Source organism: Epinephelus fuscoguttatus, linkage group LG4 (assembly GCF_011397635.1).
Source record: "Epinephelus fuscoguttatus linkage group LG4, E.fuscoguttatus.final_Chr_v1".
Taxonomy (NCBI): Eukaryota; Metazoa; Chordata; class Actinopteri; order Perciformes; family Serranidae; genus Epinephelus; species Epinephelus fuscoguttatus.
Window position 1 is genome coordinate 33,364,123 of NC_064755.1, and position 19,531 is coordinate 33,383,653.

General features: G+C 38.1%; 3 protein-coding genes across 4 annotated transcripts; all 3 read left to right on the top strand.

Moving 5' to 3' along the window:
* The first annotated feature begins 348 nt into the window (after window positions 1–348).
* lg4h12orf73 (linkage group 4 C12orf73 homolog) lies at window positions 349–3,656 on the top strand. The gene is made up of 3 exons (XM_049575281.1): window positions 349–471; window positions 994–1,124; window positions 3,081–3,656. The coding sequence occupies exons 2-3, from the start codon at window positions 1,017–1,019 to the stop codon at window positions 3,198–3,200; spliced, it is 228 nt and encodes a 75-aa protein (XP_049431238.1). The 5' UTR covers window positions 349–471; window positions 994–1,016; the 3' UTR covers window positions 3,201–3,656.
* Window positions 3,657–5,797: 2,141 nt separating this feature from the next.
* On the top strand, window positions 5,798–7,007 carry si:dkey-42p14.3 (EF-hand calcium-binding domain-containing protein 10). Its single transcript, XM_049574585.1, has 4 exons — window positions 5,798–5,921; window positions 6,304–6,468; window positions 6,656–6,746; window positions 6,855–7,007. The coding sequence occupies exons 1-4, from the start codon at window positions 5,819–5,821 to the stop codon at window positions 6,898–6,900; spliced, it is 405 nt and encodes a 134-aa protein (XP_049430542.1). The 5' UTR covers window positions 5,798–5,818; the 3' UTR covers window positions 6,901–7,007.
* Window positions 7,008–8,720: 1,713 nt separating this feature from the next.
* On the top strand, window positions 8,721–18,839 carry samm50 (SAMM50 sorting and assembly machinery component). Of its 2 annotated transcripts, none has more exons than XM_049575249.1 (15): window positions 8,721–8,878; window positions 10,920–11,030; window positions 12,545–12,646; window positions 12,748–12,835; window positions 13,050–13,156; window positions 13,419–13,549; window positions 13,872–13,959; window positions 14,407–14,535; window positions 14,811–14,882; window positions 15,501–15,587; window positions 16,594–16,664; window positions 16,896–16,963; window positions 17,057–17,203; window positions 17,429–17,570; window positions 18,657–18,839. In XM_049575249.1, exons 1-15 carry the CDS (start codon window positions 8,858–8,860, stop codon window positions 18,700–18,702), a joined length of 1,410 nt encoding a protein of 469 aa, XP_049431206.1. In that variant the 5' UTR covers window positions 8,721–8,857; the 3' UTR covers window positions 18,703–18,839. The 2 variants fall into 2 exon arrangements, with proteins under 2 accessions (XP_049431206.1, XP_049431205.1); XM_049575248.1 differs by having other exon boundaries at window positions 16,896–16,962; window positions 17,047–17,203.
* The last annotated feature ends 692 nt before the right edge of the window (window positions 18,840–19,531 follow it).

Below are 19,531 nucleotides of genomic sequence, written 5' to 3' on the forward strand. Positions count from 1 at the left end.
AAGATTTTATTTTTTCATTTCTATGATCTGACCCCCCCAGATTCCTTAACGTACGTATCTTAAATTGGCACAACGACGTAGAGGTTAAGTTGAAAGGATATTAGCACACAGTATGTGGTTAGCTAGGTTGGCTGTTTAACAAAAAAAAGGTGGTTGTAAGATAGCTAGCCTACATAACCAAGGAGTTTCTAAATGGCAGAATATGAAGTTAATTCAATCCTATAATGCAATTACAATCCAGCTCGTTCAATAAACTAATGCAAATGCATAACCAGGCGACGGGAAACAAAATATTTGCGGTACCGGTAAATAAGGCAGAGTGAGAGCTCCTCCTCGTTTTTAATCATCTCCGTGTTAGCTAAACAGCATGACCTGTGTGTCCCAATGACAGCAACAAGCACAGGGGTCTAAGATGGTGAAAATTAGCTTCGCATTGCGGCTTTTTACTCAAGTTACTGTGGAATAAACAAGGTACGGTCCTATTAGCTTTACTGCATGTCACTTTATGTCTGTTGCTCTGTTGCCTTTTTATGTTTTTCAAAGTTTTAGTCCTGGAAACTGCTAGCATTATTCACCATAGGGCTAACAAACATTGACAGTTAGCTTCATAGTCAGTGGATTTACTGTACAGGTGGTTGGTAGTCATACACAGTACATGTATGATTATGTGCAACATACATGTAAATATGATAATAAAATGGTGAACTTAACTTAGCTGGAAAACCATGTATTAACGCGTACACATGCCCATAGTAGCTATACAGGATCACAGTGCTGTTGTGATTATGTATGTGTGTATTAACACGTGACTCATTATACTGTCCACTTATGTGATGCATAGCCCTGATTGTGAGGCATTGTTTTATTATTTTAACAGACAATAGCAGTGCTTATTTATCAAGAAAGGGATCTGACATCATATTTGACTTAAAACTAAAGATGATGCTTCTTTTCTGGCACATGGTTTTGTTTACTAATGTCTCTGTTTTCAAGGTTGAGGACGTGTGTGTGTGAAGATGCCAGCTGGTGTGTCTTGGCCTCGGTACCTGAGGATGTTTGGTGCAAGTATATTGGCGATGTTTGCAGGAGCACAGGTCGTCCACCAATACTACCTACCTGACCTGGTGAGGGACAAAATTAACCGTTCTTTTCAGAACTTGGCTCCAATCACTGCCACCCAACCTACATCGATGGCAAGACGTGTTTGTCAAAGTGTACGTAATGGGAAAAAAATGATAAAACCCCATATAAAGACAGACAGGTTTTTTTTTTCATTTGTGGGCTCCTATTATTACTTGTCTTAGATTACCAAAGCTTTACTGATTTAATTGTGAATTTGGCCAAAGCTGGCATCTGTTTCTTTCTGTGTATTTTTATTTTCTGTTTGTATTTTTTTGATGTGGATGCTCCTGTTGCCATGATTTAATGTTTTTCGGGGTTTTTTTTTGTTTTTTGTTTTGCCAAACTGTGAGTTAGTTGATTCTTTGTTGTTGTTTTTTTTCTATTGCCTTGGTTTTTGAAAAGTTTGGAAACGGATGTACATACTGTGCAGCTGACTGTCACTCTGTAGTGCCACTGTTATTATCCATGGTATAGTATGTGTTCTTATATAGCCAAATTATTTTCCTACGTCTCCCATTATGTAATTTGATGGCTACCGCAACACAGGTGTAAAACTGTTGCTTTTACTCATAGATTTGTTTATGGACATATGAAAATACTGTATATATGAGGGTTGTCCAAACTTTTTTGAAAGGAGGCCAGATAGATAATGTAAAAATATCTGGTGGGCAGCTGCCTCTCATATCGTATATGTTATTTAAAAAAAAAAAAAAATCACATAAAAATGAGAAGAACGCACAATTTTATCTTTCAGTGAAAAAGTATTTAATTTTTAGCCGTTCCCGTAAGCAGCAGCCTTCGCTGTCAACTAGCGCCTGTTTGCTGTGGCCATGTCTGCTGCCTAGCAGGAAATGTTTGCTGTTGTGGTTCTCTCAAATAATGTGCCGTGGCACACTGGTGTGCTGTGATGCCAATCCAAGTGTGCTGTGGGATTTTGTGATAACCACACATTGTGGCAATATTCAACTGGACCTATACAATAAGTTTTGAATTAATTTTTTTATCAGTATTATTTGCCCCCTATTTCCTAATAAAGAGGCGAACTCTAGCTAAAAAGTGTAATTTAATTGAATTTAATTTAGAAAACATACATGGGGAACCAATTTGTCGGCGTTAGCACGTGAGAATTATTAGTGTGTGACACATCAAAAGCCCTCATTGGCAGCCAGTGTGAAGGATGATAACATTTAAAAGGAGAAAGCAGTTAGTGGGACAATGAATCGCTTTATTGTACGGAGCAAATTAAAACAAGCACCAGCTAAGACGACCTACTACTGAAAGAAAAAAGAAAAAAAAAACGTCAGTGATTTTTTTTTTTTACATGTGTTTATTGTCTTCTGTTGTGACAACACACGTTAGAGAAGCTATTGTGCACAGGTATAAATACTGGTGTGCCTTGGGCACAAAAGGTTTGAAAACCACTGGGTCAGTGTTCATTTGCCTATTCACTGTTTATGAAAACTCTTTTGTTCCACCTGCGTAGTTTTTATTTGGTGCATGTCTACAAACTGTATGATAGTGCTTCCATTGTGATGTTAATGGAAAGAATGCAAAGTAATCTTGTTTGATAAACAAATATTGGGAGCTGGGTCACATGTATCTTTGAAAGTCAAGCCACGGGCCATTTAAAATCGGTCTGTGTGCCACAAATGGCCCCCAGGCCAGACTTTGGACATGCCTGGTATATACAGAAGGAATTAACCAGCCCAAGGTTTTTAAATCAGTTTGCTATAATTTATCTACTCCAGCACTACTGGGTGAGAATCAGCTCCAAACAAACTCATGTGCTCAAGGTTGCTATCAAAATTTGTTGAAGCTGCTGAAATATGTTAATGTGATGTCATACTGATAATTGACTAGTCATGCATGGGAATATAAAAAATACAACACCACCCAACCGAACAGGCCCGATCTCTCAGGATGTGTTTACCAGTGTTTCCTGTCTTTTAACCTTTCAGACTATACCAGAGGTTCCACCAAAGCCCGGGGAGCTGCAGACAGAACTGCGAGGCTACAAAGTCAGAGAAGAAGCTGCTGCGACGTTACAGCGGCTAAAAACAGAAGAGAAGGTGGACTGATGTAGGATTGCACCTCCTTTGTGTGACGGACTCTTAATCAAGCACACTATGTCCAATATTGTGCCAACACTTAGAGGTTGCCATGTGCCTGGGAGTTAAGTCATTGCTGGGACATCTGCAAATGAATATTTTCTGTGCTGCTGTTTTCTACTGATGGAGCAAACACAGGTGGAATTCAATGCCACACTGTTGGCTTCTGCCTGTTCAGGATAAGGTTCTTATCTGGAGCAAGATTATTTGGTTTATACAACCATGCATACCCATGTGTTGTCCTCCTTTTTGATTGTGTTTGCATTTTTAGACCATGTGATGACATATATATGAGAGTAAGAGGACATGGACACACTGTAACTGCTGAAATCATTAAGTAATATTTGTTCCATTCAAAAGTGAATACTTGGATTGTTTTTCCAATAGCAGACAAAATGTGTTAGAAATAAAAAATATCAAACTAAACCTGAGTCATTATTTTGTGGCACATGTTAGTTTTCTGTACATCAAAATATTGATAATTGACTAATCATTTAAAGTCAAGGAAAAATGTCACATTCTGTTTCCAGCCTAAAAATGTGAAGATTTAATGCTTCTCTCTCTCTACTGTACGATTGTAAATCTTTTTAAAAGTTGTAAATTTTGGATTCTGCTGGTCAAATTTCAAAGAAAAAAAGTGAATTCCTGCACATACTTATCACCTTTGCTTTGATTTATCAAAAACGTGTCAATGTTTCAGTCACAAGGACCTTTTCTCAAGACATATTCAAAGATGATAAAGTAACACAGTGCTTAAATACAGACTATACTTGCATGATAATCTGTGTTGGTGGTATCACCATGATTACACACCAAAGAAACGCCCCTCAAGATCCCTTCTACTATTTAAGCATGCAAAATAGGTTGATGCACGTTCAAAATCCCTCTAACACCATCAAAGAAAATGTGTTTGAGTTAATGGCAAGCATATGACACAGCTCAAATCATGGGTGCAGATCTGATGACAAGTTTGGGGGGGACACAATCAGTTGTGATTTTTTTTTTAATTGCACACATGCAAATCATGCCCACAGAGCGCTTGAGATTGCCAGCATATTTCACAATTTCATAGAGGCTCATCACCATCACCAAGTCATTCAAAAGCACTACAAAGAGAATCATATGCTTACCTTTACTGTTTATTTCTCTTAAACAGCCAGTAGTACATGGAGCCAGGCATCACCCTCCTTTTCACTGCTTCGCTGTTAGTTAATGCTACTTCTAGTTTCAGGGTCTCAGGCATGTTATGTCCACTCACTTCTCATCTCTCGCCTCTCACGGATTCCCATTTCTCCTCATCATCTTCCCTTTCTCCCAGTATATAGGACTACTGTATACATTTGTTCAATTTCAATCATTTAAGCTATTTAGAATTGTGGGGGACAATTTGTGTTTTTCAGAATTTGGGGGGGGACATGTCCCCCCCATCCCCCCCAGGATCTGCACCCATGGCTCAAATATACAATACACAAATGCCCATCTCATGACCCTAAAATCGTCCATATAAATATATAAACATATATACACCTAAACCAGTGGCGTAAGGTAGTTGCGACACGCCCCAGTGCATGCTATTGTGCACATATTGTCACATGATCAGAGTCTTGACATTGGATACATCAACATACACATCACCTAACAGTCATCACTCCATATCTGTAAATGACAAAAACATCAAAGAAAATAAGAGATTATTAGTTTAATTTAACAATTGTAATAGTTTATTATGGTTTATTTGGAATAAGCATATCATTTTGTTATAGATGCTATTGACTATTTTACAAAAACAAACAAAAAAACCCAATGAAGATGGTTTTGTCTTTTTCAAAGAGTTCTTCTTTGAACACAGGCATATTTCAAAGTTGGCAATCACTCATAAAGGCCCATTCTCCACCCAGCATATTATTGGAGGGCCCACTCTCTCTGGGTCCCCCACCTCAGGGACACTGATGCAACTGCATAGTCTTTACTGTCCATATTTATGCCCTTGACCTAAACACACATTGCTTTGTGTCTACAGTAGGCCTACTTCATAATAAATGTGAAGATTGAGAACAGTGGGCTCAAAAGGTGACTCAGTCTTATTTTCACACCACCACACTTCCTTCTTGTAAATATAGACTCACAGAGGTGCAGGCGTGGACTATGACGAAATTATGGGCTGTATTTAAGCACTGTGTCACTTTATGATCTTTAAATATGTCTTAAGAAAGGTCCTTGAAACAACACTTTTTAATACATCAATGCAGAGGTAATAATTCGCCTTTTTTCTTCTGGGGAACAGATTACCTGCAACACAAAGAAGACAAAGCAAGTTGTGTGTTGCTTTTCACTCATTCTGACAAGCATCGTCTTTGGGTTTAGGGGCTTATGAATATTTTTTTTTTTCTTTGACATGTTGTAGTATAAAATCCTCATATCCATTATTCAAAAAATTAAAATAATAGTTAATTGCAGCCGCAATGAAGAATACATGATTATTTAACCAAGAGCTGATTAGAGATCTGTTCTGTTTTGAGTGCGCGCGCTCTAACCGTTGGATGCTGGCGTATCATAGCAACAATTGTAAACAGCCGTGAAGTGAAAAGATGGCGACGCAGAGGGAGAAAGACGCTGAAAATTATCTCAAGAAACACAAGATTATCGAGCTGATGGACAACCTGACCAGCATGCTCTTCTTCTACAGACCTGGTCAGGGATGATTTTAATCTGTGTGTGTGTTACAGATTGAACAACATGAACATCCGGTGCTGAAAAACTCTGCGTGTTTACGTTAGCTAGCTCTAATTATGACACACATGCTAACAAGGCATTAATTAAACCTATTATGTAACTATATCTGTGCTGGATTAGGATTACATTCTATCTATTCTATTTCTGTATTTAAATACAACACCAGTTTTGCATTGCTATATTTGCCTACTTAGCCTATTGTTCATATTAGTTTTTTGATACTGTAGCCTAAATATTTTGGTTGCTGCAAACTTGTCCAAAAGTGTTGAATAATTTAACCGTCATCACCAGAAACATGACTGGTGCAGCTCTGATTAACTGTGATTTCTTCTTCACTCAGAGAATCCCAGAGAATTTCTTGTTGAACAGCTGGAGCAGCTGAAGCTTTCTCGTCAGAGTGGTGTCAAAGGCCCACATCTGTTCAGCAGTGCCAACCTGGATGCAGTTTTCGGGATACTGGACCCCACTAATCAAAATTACATCACCTTTGCACAATACAAGCATGGTGAGCACAGGGTGTGGTCACTACATTAGGCTCTCTTGTGCAAAGAGACTAACACTCCACACACTTTTCAATACGATTTAACACATAATTGTCATTTACTGTAGATCAGTGGTTGCCAACTGGTGGGTCGCGGTCCAAAAGTGGGTCGAATTAAAAGAAATACTCACAGAGCCTTTTCCCCCCACAGCTCTGACCACACTGGGCATAAAAGACATTAATGAATGTCCCGAAGGTGTAAACGAAGACAAAATATCCCATGAGACCTTCAAAACAGAAGCGTAAGAGCAGCTTTTAAAATCCAAACAGCACGACAATGACAATATTCACAAGCATTTTAAATTCACCACTATAATGAAGATAATTTTCCTACTGTCTTGTTGTTACAGGATTCAAGGCCTGCGGAGATGCTCAGCAACATATGAACAAGTGTAAACTTTGACGTTTTCTTCCTTACATGGGATTGTGTTTTGTAAAATGAGCAAATTTTATATAATTATTATTATTAAACTGTTAATACGTATTCTGATTCAGGTAGTTTTCTTTTAAGTATTTGCTAGGCTTTTTACACTAAAATCAAAATTGTTAAATTATATTGTGAAATTTCTTCATAAAAGAGGAGGTTGCTTTGTGTTAAGAAACAGCGCCATGTCAAGGTGCAATATGAAATGAGATACAACTGTATCTGAACAGGATAACAGAGTGAGCCTGCTACAGGTATTGTACATCCTAAGCAGGGTTGGACATTGGCACCAGCCACCAGCCAAATGCTGGTAAAATTTGCAAGTGGCTGCTAGATTTGCTTCAATCACCAGCCAGCCAAAAACAAAAAAAAAAACCAAACAACAAACAGTAATCTATTTGGTGGCTCGTACAGTTTGGAATCCACCAGCCATGGTGGCAGACTGACAAAAAGTTAATTTTTAACCCTGATCCTAAGTCTGCGTCCCAGCTCTGCTACTTCTGAACGATTGTTTTCCTTTCCTACTCTTATACTGAAATAAAATAATCCCCCAGTTGTTTAAACTCACACAACTGGTGAGTTAAACAATGTCTCACATAGAAAATGCAATATGAAACTGTATCCAGTTTTCACATAACGACAATACTTTCGTTTATTCCTTAGCATCACCTTGCCTAAAACATGATTATGAACACAGTGTACAATAATGATAATGATAATAATGATAATGATACTCTTGTATACATATTCTCCTTTTTAGGGTACTCTATATTGTAATAAATCCATCTTGCCATCTAACCTGCATAGATGTAATTAGAAAGTTGGAGGGGTTTTGGGTCTGTATCTTCCATTATATGAAAGCCAAACAAACAGCACAAGTGTTATTTTGTTTTTGTTTGTACGTATTAGTGCCTATTGGAAAAAAAGATAAAAACAGCCTGTTATTATTATTATTATTATTATTATTATTCAATTAACTCAAATTACTCAATTTTTTTTTTTTTAACAGAAACATGGTATTATCATTATCATCAGTTGTACTTATTGGTGACAAATTCAAAAATAATATGATGCCGTTTAATTTAATATATAAATATAACAGAAAAACTGTCAGTAGGAATTGTAATAGTATACATTTCTTTTTACAAAATGTATTTATTTCTCTCTCATTTTTGTATTTATTATTATTTTTTTATCAAATTAACTCAAAAGACTCTTTAAAATATGACTTTAAATGACGAAGCTCTTAATTTTTTTTTTTTTTTTACAGAAACATGGTGTTGTCATCATCATCATCAGTTGTACTTATTGGTAATAAATATGATATGATGTCATATAGTTTAATATAATTATAAGATACAGTGTCAGTAAAAATTGTGGAAGTATACATTTCTTTTACAGAAATATTTTTTCTCTTTCGTATTCATTATTATTATTTTTTTAATTAAATTAACACAAAAGACTTTTAAAAATGTGATTGCAATCTGAATTTAAAATGAAGAAACTCTTAATTTTATTAAACGTATTTATTTATTTTTATTATTTTTTTTACAGAAACACGGTGTTATCATCATCATAATCAGTTGTACTTATTGGTAACAAATTCAAGCAACAAATTCAATAATAATCCGATATAATGTATAATTTAATACAATATATTTATAACAGTGTTAGTAGAAATTGTGGTAGCATACATTTCTTATATATTTTTATTTTTTCTCGCTCTTATTTTATTTTATTGTTGAACATTTTGCAGCGTTGGTGTGTTAAACGCGCACGAGCAGAAGGCGTGGTCAGGAAGTGACATGGCGGACTCCTTATACGGAGCCTCGTCGCCTTTCTCCGGTTACTTGTAGGTTAAATTAGTGAGTCTTTTTCCACGTGAAGTTTGGTCCATATTCACCGGGACAGCGCCCTGCGGAGCTCAGCATGGGCACCGTCCACGCCCGGGTAAGGAAAAGTCCGGTGACCGTGTTAGCTGCGATTATGACCTCTCCGTGTGCTCAGTGAGTTACAGACAGAGCGGCCAGTGTGCTGCAAGAAAAGGCCAGACTGTACATTCAACAAGGTCCAACAGGGCACAGGCTGGCAGCTCTGTGACGAGACACTGATAATAAACCTGTTAGTTAGTTATAACTTCAGTTTAATGTAAACTCACTGTCTGCTGTGTGTTATAGACGGAAACTGACAGTAAGGAGAGTAGTGACAGATGCTAGAGGCTCCTCCACTCATTGTAGTCCTGCTGCAGTCAGCATGCTGTTGGATAACAGCTCGTGCTTACTACTGTACTCTCTTAGTGTTGTTTACACCAGTGCTTACTCCTTATTCATATCCATTCATCTTTTACAGGGCTGTAGCAAGGGTTTAAGAAATACTGAGGTCCAAGGGCCTAACTTTTCAGGAAGGAGGGGAAAATGAAAGTGGTGGTTTGGGGATCTCTGCCAGGAAATTTTAACGTCAAACACGTACTTTTCTGCCCTTTGGTGAATTTTTCTAGACCAATTTGTGCCTTTCTGCATCAGTTTGTGGCTTAAATAATGTAATTTTGTCAAAATAAATCCTCTGTTACTGTCATGTTTTTATTTTTGTATTAATATGTAGGGGGATATATCCTCTGCATCCACACTGCAAAGTTAAAAAACTCCAACTGTGCATGTTACTGTACAGGAAATTAAAAGCTGTGTACTTTTCCTTTAACCTCCAATCTCTTAGTTTTGCTCTTGGTGCACATTTAATCATACGTTTAATTCCTGTCCCCATGAAGCAGTTTCCATTTTTCTCACTATATTTCCCATTATCCCAACGAATAATATTTTACTATATTTTCTATCAGTTGTATCTCCCTGCATAGAACTGAACCAATACATTAATTTATGGATAAGTCAACTTGTCAGCAGCTATTGTGATTATTGATGATGATGATGTTTGTGTATATATGCACAGTTTGTGTGTATATACATAGCTTGTGTATATGTGCATAGTTTGACAAAGAAAAAAACACATTTGTCATGATCGGATAAGGATATAAAGATGAGATTATTTTTTGAATGAAGTATTGAATAAGTTTTATTTGCCAAGTAGTTTTGTAATTATTTTATTTCTTGCTGCAAGACAAATATTATTGGTAATTAATTTAATATATTAGAATAGGTCTCGGAGAATCAATTATTGTACTGCGTTATAATAATGGGGAGCTACATAAATGACTATGATTAATAATTGGAGAAGGGGCGGGAATAAATTGGTTTGTACTTCCTCTCACTCCTTTTAGGACATGTGAATCAAATCATAATATGTTGTTTTCAGTTTTTATGCTTCCTTTAGTAACCTATATGATGATGATTATTACCTGTATGATTATTTTGTTTATTTGCTACTTTCATGGTTGATATAAACAGCTTCTAACTAATGAATCTTTTTCACCTTATCAATCATCTTTACAAGCTAATATGTCGATCATTCTCTGGTTCCAGTTTCTCCAGTGAGATGATTTGATGCTTTTCTCTTATTTATTTGTTGCTAACTGAATATCTTTTGGTTTTTGTCTGTTTGTCAGACAATGAACAAAGACATTTCAAGATGTCATGTTGGACTGAACATTTTTTCTGATATTTTATAGACCGACATACTGATCTGTTAATTGAGATAAATAGCTGCAGATTAAGCAATAGCAAAGAATAATCATTATTTGCAACCCTACTCTGATTCTGGGAACTTAACTGTTCTTGAGAATACTAAATTCGGGAGGAGTAGGCTTGATTAGGTCCAGCATAAGAACACCCAACATGTATAGTATCTATGTAATGTGCGAATGTAATGTCTTTGTGTCATTATTAACCCCCGATATTTCCAGAAAAGTGACATAACCTCAGTGTCTTCCGTTTTATCTACAGCCCTTGAAATCTTGTTGTATCTCATTTGACTTATATTAATTCATTTAACATGCTCTTGATTGTGATTCTTATTTCTTTCCTCATATTTTGTGTTGCAGAGCCTGGACCCTCTGCCCATGCGAGGGCCAGAGCTAGGAATTCATCCTGATGACATCGAGGCACCAGATATTGATCAGGAGCCGAAGCAAGAAGTTCTTGAAAACAAGGATGTAAGCTTTGTTTTGTTCCAGGCAATAATTACACCAGACTCTTACACTATGATTCTCACATTACCAGACCTGTCTCCACACTGTGTTTGCTCTGCCAGCACATGAAATGGGAATTCCCTGCTGTCTCGTATCCACAACACATTTCAGAGGTCTAGTGTGTAGGATTTAGAGGCATCTAGCAGTGGCGTTGCAGATTGCATCCAACTGAAACTTCTCCCGTGTGCCAAGCGTGTAGGAGAACAACGGTGGCCAATGTGAAAATGCGAATGGCCCTATTTAGAGTCTGGGCTATAGTAGAAACAACATGGCAGGCTCTGTGTAGGACACCCCAGTCTGTATGTAGATATGGTCTCGTTTACACCAAACACTTTGGGTATAGTAGCTTTGGAACCAAAAGTAACCCTTGGTCTGTGTAGCGTTTCCATCACAAACAGTCCTCTTAAATGTGGGCAGGTTGTTGTCACTCACTGCTCCGCCCAGCACTGACTGTATTTCCTCCTTTATCAGTCTGCACCTCGTTTATCGTCCACAGAACGAGGTTGCACACCGACATCTTCAGGACAAAATAGAACAGGCTGCAGTGAGAGTCTCTCTCCATGGGATATTTAAAAATAGCAGGTTTGTGCATTTAGTCCTTCTCAGGCAAGCTCAGGGGTTTAGTGTTGCTGGATCCCACAGGAACGACACTTCGCAACACTGTTTTTTTTCTCCAAGTGACAATTAGAATATATACAGTTCACTAAAGTTGGTTGAAATTAATATATATTTTTAAACGCTTGAACATCCACTCATTACTAAAAGTGTATGTCATATAAAAACTAATGGAATGGTCAAAGTTGTCATATTGAAATTTAAGGTGTGTTGATGGATCCACGTCGTCAACTCATGTATTGAGTAACATTACAAGTTAACCTTCCACCTTAAATTTCGCTGGCAGTCGGCCCAGTGAATTACGTTATTTTTCTTAGACTCCAGCTCCTGTGAGAGGCAGCAAAACTCTCCACAGTATGAACAGTGGTTACATGAGCCTCAAAACCAGCCACAACTCAGCCCTGAGCAGAGTGACTGTCCTCTATTGACCAATCAACAGACTGCAGTGTTCACAGCTCCAATCTGTGTGCTAGGTACCCCAACAGAGGGGGGACCAAAAATGGGCACGGTACGAAACGGTTGCATTAGTGCCATTCACGACTTTTCACAGTGGAAACTGAAAAAAAGCACATCAAACTGAACCGTACCGCACTGCCCGGTGGAAATGGGCTATAATGTAACGAAAACAATGATCCTTAGTTTCAGATGATTATAAACTAATTAAAACATGGTTGTATTATATTCCATTTCTGCCAATATGTCCCCCAAATCCTTCACATTGGACTTTTAATATGAAATAGCCGTCTGAAAATTTTTTTACTGGCTGTATATTTTATCATTGAAACAATAATACTGGACTTAAAACCATGTACAAATGGAAGAAACAGCATCCAGTTGGCTAATAAGGGTTCTTTTTTCTTCAGGTTGTAGTTCAACGAGTGCACATAGATGGGCTCGGAAGAACGAAGGAGGACCTGTTGACTTATGAAATCGCAGAAGTTTTCCGGGCAAAGAACTTGATTGATGTACGTACATGTCAATACAGCTGTATTAATTAATGCTTGTTTGATTTATGGTTGTGAGTAGCTGATACTGGCATCAACACACGGTTCAATTTGTTGTGCAGGTGATGCGAAAGTCCCATGAAGCCCGTCAGAAGCTGCTGCGTCTTGGTATCTTCAGAAAAGTTGAAGTTGTTATTGACACCTCACGAGGTACTGTCACTGCACAGTCTTGTACAATGTCTTATACAATTACATACAGACACTTGGCAAACACGTGTAAAAATTATAATTATTATTTTTTTGGTTGAACATTGAAAACGGGTTAATGAGAATTGTCTGTTACATACATCATCACATGAGATATCGATCATTATTTCAAACCAGACATAATCGTGATATTCTGTTTGTTTACTCTTCTCCTCAGGTGAGGATGCTCTTCCCAACGGCCTCGACGTGACTTTTGAAGTCACAGAGCTGAGACGGATGACAGGCAGCTACAACACCATGGTTGGAAACAATGAAGGAAGCATGGTAAGCACTGTGATGGCTCACGTCACCGTCTGCTTTCTGATAGATTGCATACTGTTTTAGATCTAATCATAATACACTTGTTCACCACTTTCTCTCTGTTAAGATAATTTCCAATGTTGACCTCAGCTTTAGTTTGTAGCTTTGTCTTTTTATCCATTTATTTTTTCAGACAGATTCCTTTTTTTGTCTGATGTTTTCATTAGTTTGATTGTCTCTAAATACAGAATGGAAACGTTGATCACCTCACCTGCTTTAATTCCAGGTACTCGGCCTGAAGTTACCCAATTTACTTGGTCGGGCAGAGAAAATGACCTTCCAGTTCTCCTACGGCACCAAAGAAACATCCTACGGCCTGTCCTTCTTTAAACCCCAACCAGGAAACTTTGAACGCAAGTAAGATATAAACAACTTCATACAATAAATGTGTTTTTCGGGCTAATCCCCTTGATGCATGGCGTGCAAGCGTGTCTTCTGTATCTGCATATATATATACTATATACTATACTTATTGTTTTGCTATAAGTTCTGCAGTTCATATTACTGCCCTTTTTATCGTTGTGGTGTGACATTAGGCAGATGTAGTGACTCTGCTGGTACCTGAGCTTTAGTGAGGAATTATATGGCTGAGCAATTAACTATAGATGGTTATATTTTGTAATCACAAAGGAATCCTAGCAGGGTGTTGATATCTCTTCTTTTCTATCTTCATTTTCAGTATCTCACTCAACATGTACAAAGTAACAGGTCAGTTTCCATGGAGCTCACTGAGGGAGACAGATCGAGGCATCTCCGCAGAACTGAGCGTAAGTATTTGTTTCTATCAAAGTGCCTTTTTTCCTCCACATTTTGTGCAGTTAAAAAATGTTTTGACATAAAAAATGTTGCTTTAATTCTCACGCTACCATGCACATTTAGATTTTAATGTGTCTGAAAAAATGAGCTAAAAAGAATCATAATATAAGGCATCAAAATGTTGTGTTATGGTCCATAAAGTCCAGTTTCCCCACTGGAGTTTTGTTCCTTAGAAACAAAGATTTTAGATTTTGCTTTTGACCATTTTCACAAATATTTATATATTGTTTATAAATGGACAATGAAAGAGGCCTACCAACAGAAGCCTTTTACAGAGCCATTATTTTTTCTGTGTTTTAAGGAGACAATTGTTGCTACGGTACAAATAAAGTATGCTGTTTGCTCATTTACTGCATGAGATCTGCATTAACAAAAGTAATAAACTGGTGTCTCTACAGTTCCCTCTATGGAAGACCAGTCAAACCCTGAAGTGGGAGGGAGTGTGGAGAGAGCTGGGCTGTCTGGCTCGCACTGCCTCATTTGCCGTCCGAGAGGAGAGTGGCCATTCCCTCAAGTCGTCTCTTTCGGTATTTCTTGCTTACTTTACTTTGAAGATTTCATTGTGGGCTTTGAAATAGCAAAAGAGATTCATGAAGTCTGCTGTCAAAGAGTTAATGGCAAAACTGTTACTCAGTGCTTAAGTTAGCGTTTTCAGTGTTCATGTACAACTCATTCCTGTAACATTGTGAGGGGGATAGTGAATGGTTGATTTGATTTATGGTTAGTAGTGGGAAAGGACACACTGTCATAATAAGCCAGTATTTAGCAGCAGTTTTGTGAACGATGCTGTTTTGTTTTTCAGCATTCAATGGTCATCGACACCAGAAACTCCTCCATCCTTCCCAGGAAAGGTGGACTGTTGAAGATCCATCAGGTTTGTTGTTTAACATTAAAGGGTAACTCTTTGATGATTTAACCTCAAAAAGTGACAAATGGGAACAACAGTTTTGAAAGTGGTCCAGTATTAAGTGAGATGGCTATAACTGGCAGCAATGTAAACACTCAGGTCATTTTGCACCATCAAGTTACGTGCTTGTTTTTGCCACTGATAGGCTCAGATTGTTATTTTAAGTGTCTGACAATATTATGCAAAGATCTTTGCAGAGGTCAACATTTGGTACTACGTTCCTTTTTGTATAACCAGAAACAGCCCCGAAATCGTCATAGCCAAACCCACCAGTTGTGGAAGGGATCCTTTCCATAATGGTGTCAGACAGAATATTAATCTGAGCCTGTCAGTGGCATAACAAGCCCTTTTAGTAGACATTAATTGACAGTGCCAAATGCTGCAAGTGGTTACTTTATAGCCTATTTTGCCTATTTTTTCTTGTTCCCATTATTCACTTAAACACAAAAACATGAGAAAATAGGGTCCAAATTGAAAAATACCTAAGTTAGCCTTAAAGTCAGAGCTTTTTTCAAGCATTATGTAAAAACAATGTTACTTAATGTTGTACATCTGGGTGACACTTTTTGTGTTGTGGTTCTGTAGGAACTTGCTGGTTACACTGGGGGAGACGCCAGTTTCCTGAAGGAGGACTTTGAGATCCAGCTCAACAAAACACTCTTCTGGGACTCGGTGAGATTTTCCATTTCAGCCTATAGCAAATTATTTCATCTAAAGGCACAAAATACAGTTCAGCATTAGGCAGTTTAAGGCCCTGATTACACGAAAAGGGTTTTGCAGGTTCCAAAACGTGAGGCGCACTGTACTGCATTTTTTCTTTCAATGAATGCCACTAGTGAAAAAACGCATGCTAAAATGTTGAGGCAGAGGGTACTTGCTGTAGCTCTGGTTGTGGGTGAGAGGCTGTCAGCAGATAAACAGAGATCTGTGTGGGTACATGAGACCCTAAAAAAGAGGGTGGATCATGGGGAGTACCACCAGTTGGTCCAGGAGCTTCACCTCCATGATGGCTGTTTCCAGGCATATTTTAGGATGACTCAAGGGCAGTTTGACAACCTGCTGTCTATCGTTGGGCCTAGCGTAACAAAAATGAATACTAACTACAGGGAGTCCATTAGTCCTGCCGAGCCAATGAGCACCATCAGTTTCTCCTCCATTGTTTACCAACTGTGAACTTGTTGGCGTGACCACAAAATCATCCAAGTGGACAATGGGGGGAAAAAAGCAGAGATGACATAGGGCGCTTTTCCTCTGTGCGTTGAATTTTTTTTTAACTCCAGGAGTTCAGAACTCTCTGGCATCTAGAGCACAGAAACGCAAGGTGCATAGCAACATAAAAACAGCGAGCAAAAAGCTTTGTTTTCATTTAGAACAAATACAAAAAGCCGCCACCAGCTGCTAAAACGCTTTCTGTGTGATTGGGGCATTACTGGGCCACAGTCCCAGTAAAGAATACAAGTAATATATTCAGGCTTTTGTGAGAATGGTCTGATAGCAAAAAAATTACCTAAATGACCAACAGACTAATTTCGAAAACCACTGGTGTAGTCCTTCTCGAATCGGGCATACATTTTTAAGTTAAGAAACAAAAAACATAAATACTTTGTTGGTTAGTTTGATGTTTCTGTCATTCTGTGCACGAGTCAAGCTCCTTAAACCCTCCGACTTTCTCCTTCAGGTCCTTTCTGCCTCATTGTGGGGCGGTTTGCTCCTACCCATTGGTGACAAGCCAACAAGCATAGCAGACAGGTACAGAAACACAGTGCACCATCCTATTGACATTATCTCCAAGACAAGGGGTAAAATCTTGACGCCCCCTTTTTTCCCTAAATTTTGTTTTTATTTTTTCTATGATTTCTGAAGTTATGGATGTTCATTTGCAATAGACATTGCAGAAATTATAAATATCCTTGAAAAGTGTAAGTGGCACTGATTCTAAAAATCATTTGTATGTTTTATGTGTCGTTGTCGACCTCCTAGGTTCTATCTAGGTGGCCCCACCAGTATCAGGGGATTCAGTATGTACAGTATGGGCCCACAGAGTGAAGGTGAGACATTAACTTGGCTTGACTTCTCGGTCACCAGACTAAAGTTTGATAGTTAATTGAAAGTTTCTTTTGCTGGAATTACTGATATGGCAGGCGACTACCTGGGAGGAGAGGGCTACTGGGCTGGAGGCCTCCACCTCTACACCCCTCTACCCTTCAGACCAGGCAGGGGGGGCTTTGGTGACCTCTTCAGAACACACTTCTTCCTCAATGCCGGAAACCTTTGCAACCTCAACTATGGTGAGTAGCTGCAAACAGAATAAGCACCGATGTTTTATGGACCTGACTTTGATATTGATGACTGAATTCTATAGGAATGATTGGGCTGAATCTTGCTCTTATTTAGTTCAGGTTTGGACAGAGGTGCGTCTTGATTGGGTGAAGCAGAGCTCCAACTGTTGAGCAGGATTTTGCAGATACCCTTGTTCTTTGTCTGACTGAGGTTCTATGTTTGTTTTTACTCAGGTGAGGGTCCACAAGCACATTTGAAGAAGCTGGCAGAATGCATCCGTTGGTCTTATGGACTGGGCATTGTGCTGCGTTTGGGGAACATTGCCAGACTGGAGCTGAATTACTGCATTCCCATGGGAGTCCAGAGTGGAGACAGGTAAGGGTGGTTAGTTTAGTTTTAGGTGGGATTTGTAATTTCACCTATTTGATTTACTTTAAAAGCACTTTAAGGCATACAATACAGGATTTGTAAATGTCTGTTTGTAAATACAACATTAAAACTTGGACCCACCAATGAGAGAATAGTCAGGCAAGCTAGAGAGTGAATGAAAAGAGGGAGCGGTGTGGCTGAGAACAAAGCAGTGAAACAGAGAAATAAAACATTATTTTCTGATTGGTTCTCATCGGTTATGTTTTAAAGCACAAACACACACACACACCCACACCTCTGCACAACCCTGCTGGAAGGTGCTGCATGTCTAGATTTTTGTGTGAATTCAGCTTGAGGGCATGCTTGTGTGTGTGTGGCTCAACCTCGCTTTCAATCAGACAGACAGATCTGCTGCTCGCATCCACAGAGCAGAGAAGGAAGACAGCTGGTCACTATGTGTTTTATAGAGTCCCCCGCCCTTGCGCTGCTATTGGCTAAGGGCCTACACACCTCTACCAAAATGTCACGAACAAACCAAGATAAGACGAAAATAAGACAATACAGGCAAAAGGCAGGTTCTCTGCAGATACAGACACCACCACACACTGCTAGTGGGTGGTAAACAATGACTGAGAGGGATAACTTTTGCGTGATTCTATTCATTTAAAGGAAAATCCTGCATAGTATGCCTTTAAGGTGCAATTGGTATACTCGATGTACAGTTGCCCCCTGCAAACAGACAATTAATGATGTAGTTTGAGAAGACTGCCTGCACAGGTGCATGTCTTCCTCTTAGGCAGTGTAACTCTCATATCTGCTTACATTTGTGAAACATACTTACAGGCTTATCAAACCAAATGTAGTATATATTCAGCAATGTCAAAACTTTGCTCCTTCAAAGTTAAGAAGCAGATCCATACAGAATAAACAAAAGCATTTTCTGTACAGTAAAGCAGATGCACATTGTAACATTGCACAGACATGGTAAGACAACTCTAAACATGTTCCATGTCTAGTGTCCTTAAAATGCACAGGAAATAATCTGATTCTTGGTTTGCTTTGATTTCATTAAAGTTTCTCTGTTCCTTGCAGGATATGTGACGGCATCCAGTTTGGAGCAGGAATCAGATTCCTGTGAAGCCACATTTCTTGGGTCTGGAACCTTCTTGTGTTTCAACATAAATGTTATGTCAGAAACATTTTATTGGAAGAGGAAATTGCTTGTACAGAATTGTTGTTGCGACTCATTAGTTCAATTAAAGTGTTTGCACTGACTTTCTGTTTTAATGCATCTTTTTTTTTCTTTTATCATATGTGATCAGAGGTCAAATAAGATAAGATAAGACAAGATGAATATATTGTTATCAGTATTATACAATTAGCAAAAACCTGTATTGCTTGATGAGGACACCTCTAAGCTTAAAGAATGATCTCACTGCTGTTGAATTTTTTCACAACCAAGTTTCAAAGACCAAAACTTTAAAACATAAAGTCAATACCTGTTTATTTATCATGCAGACAAAAATCAGAATCAGAAACTGTTTTTATTGCCAAGTAGGTTTGCACTTAAAAGGAATTTGTTTTGGTGTTGGTGTATAACCATACAGTGCAAAAGTCAGAAGACATAAACTCAATTTTTTTAGACTTGATTAAAGTTACATATATGAACAAATTATGGCTATTATACATTTCAGAAAAGTATAAACATTTGTTATCTTATTATTAAAAAAAATGTGTTTAAAGATATGGTAGCCGCACTGTAAAAATAAAAAGTAGAATACAAATAATTTAAATATAATCCATTAATAAAATAATGGGACTTCTGTCAATATAAGCCTTACTGATTCATCTGTTTGTGATTTTTCCCCCCCTAACTTTATTGAAAACGGTGATTTATACAGGTCAGGTATACAGACAAGTCAGACATCTTAAAAATGTCAAAAAACAAACAAAAAAAACAAACTAGT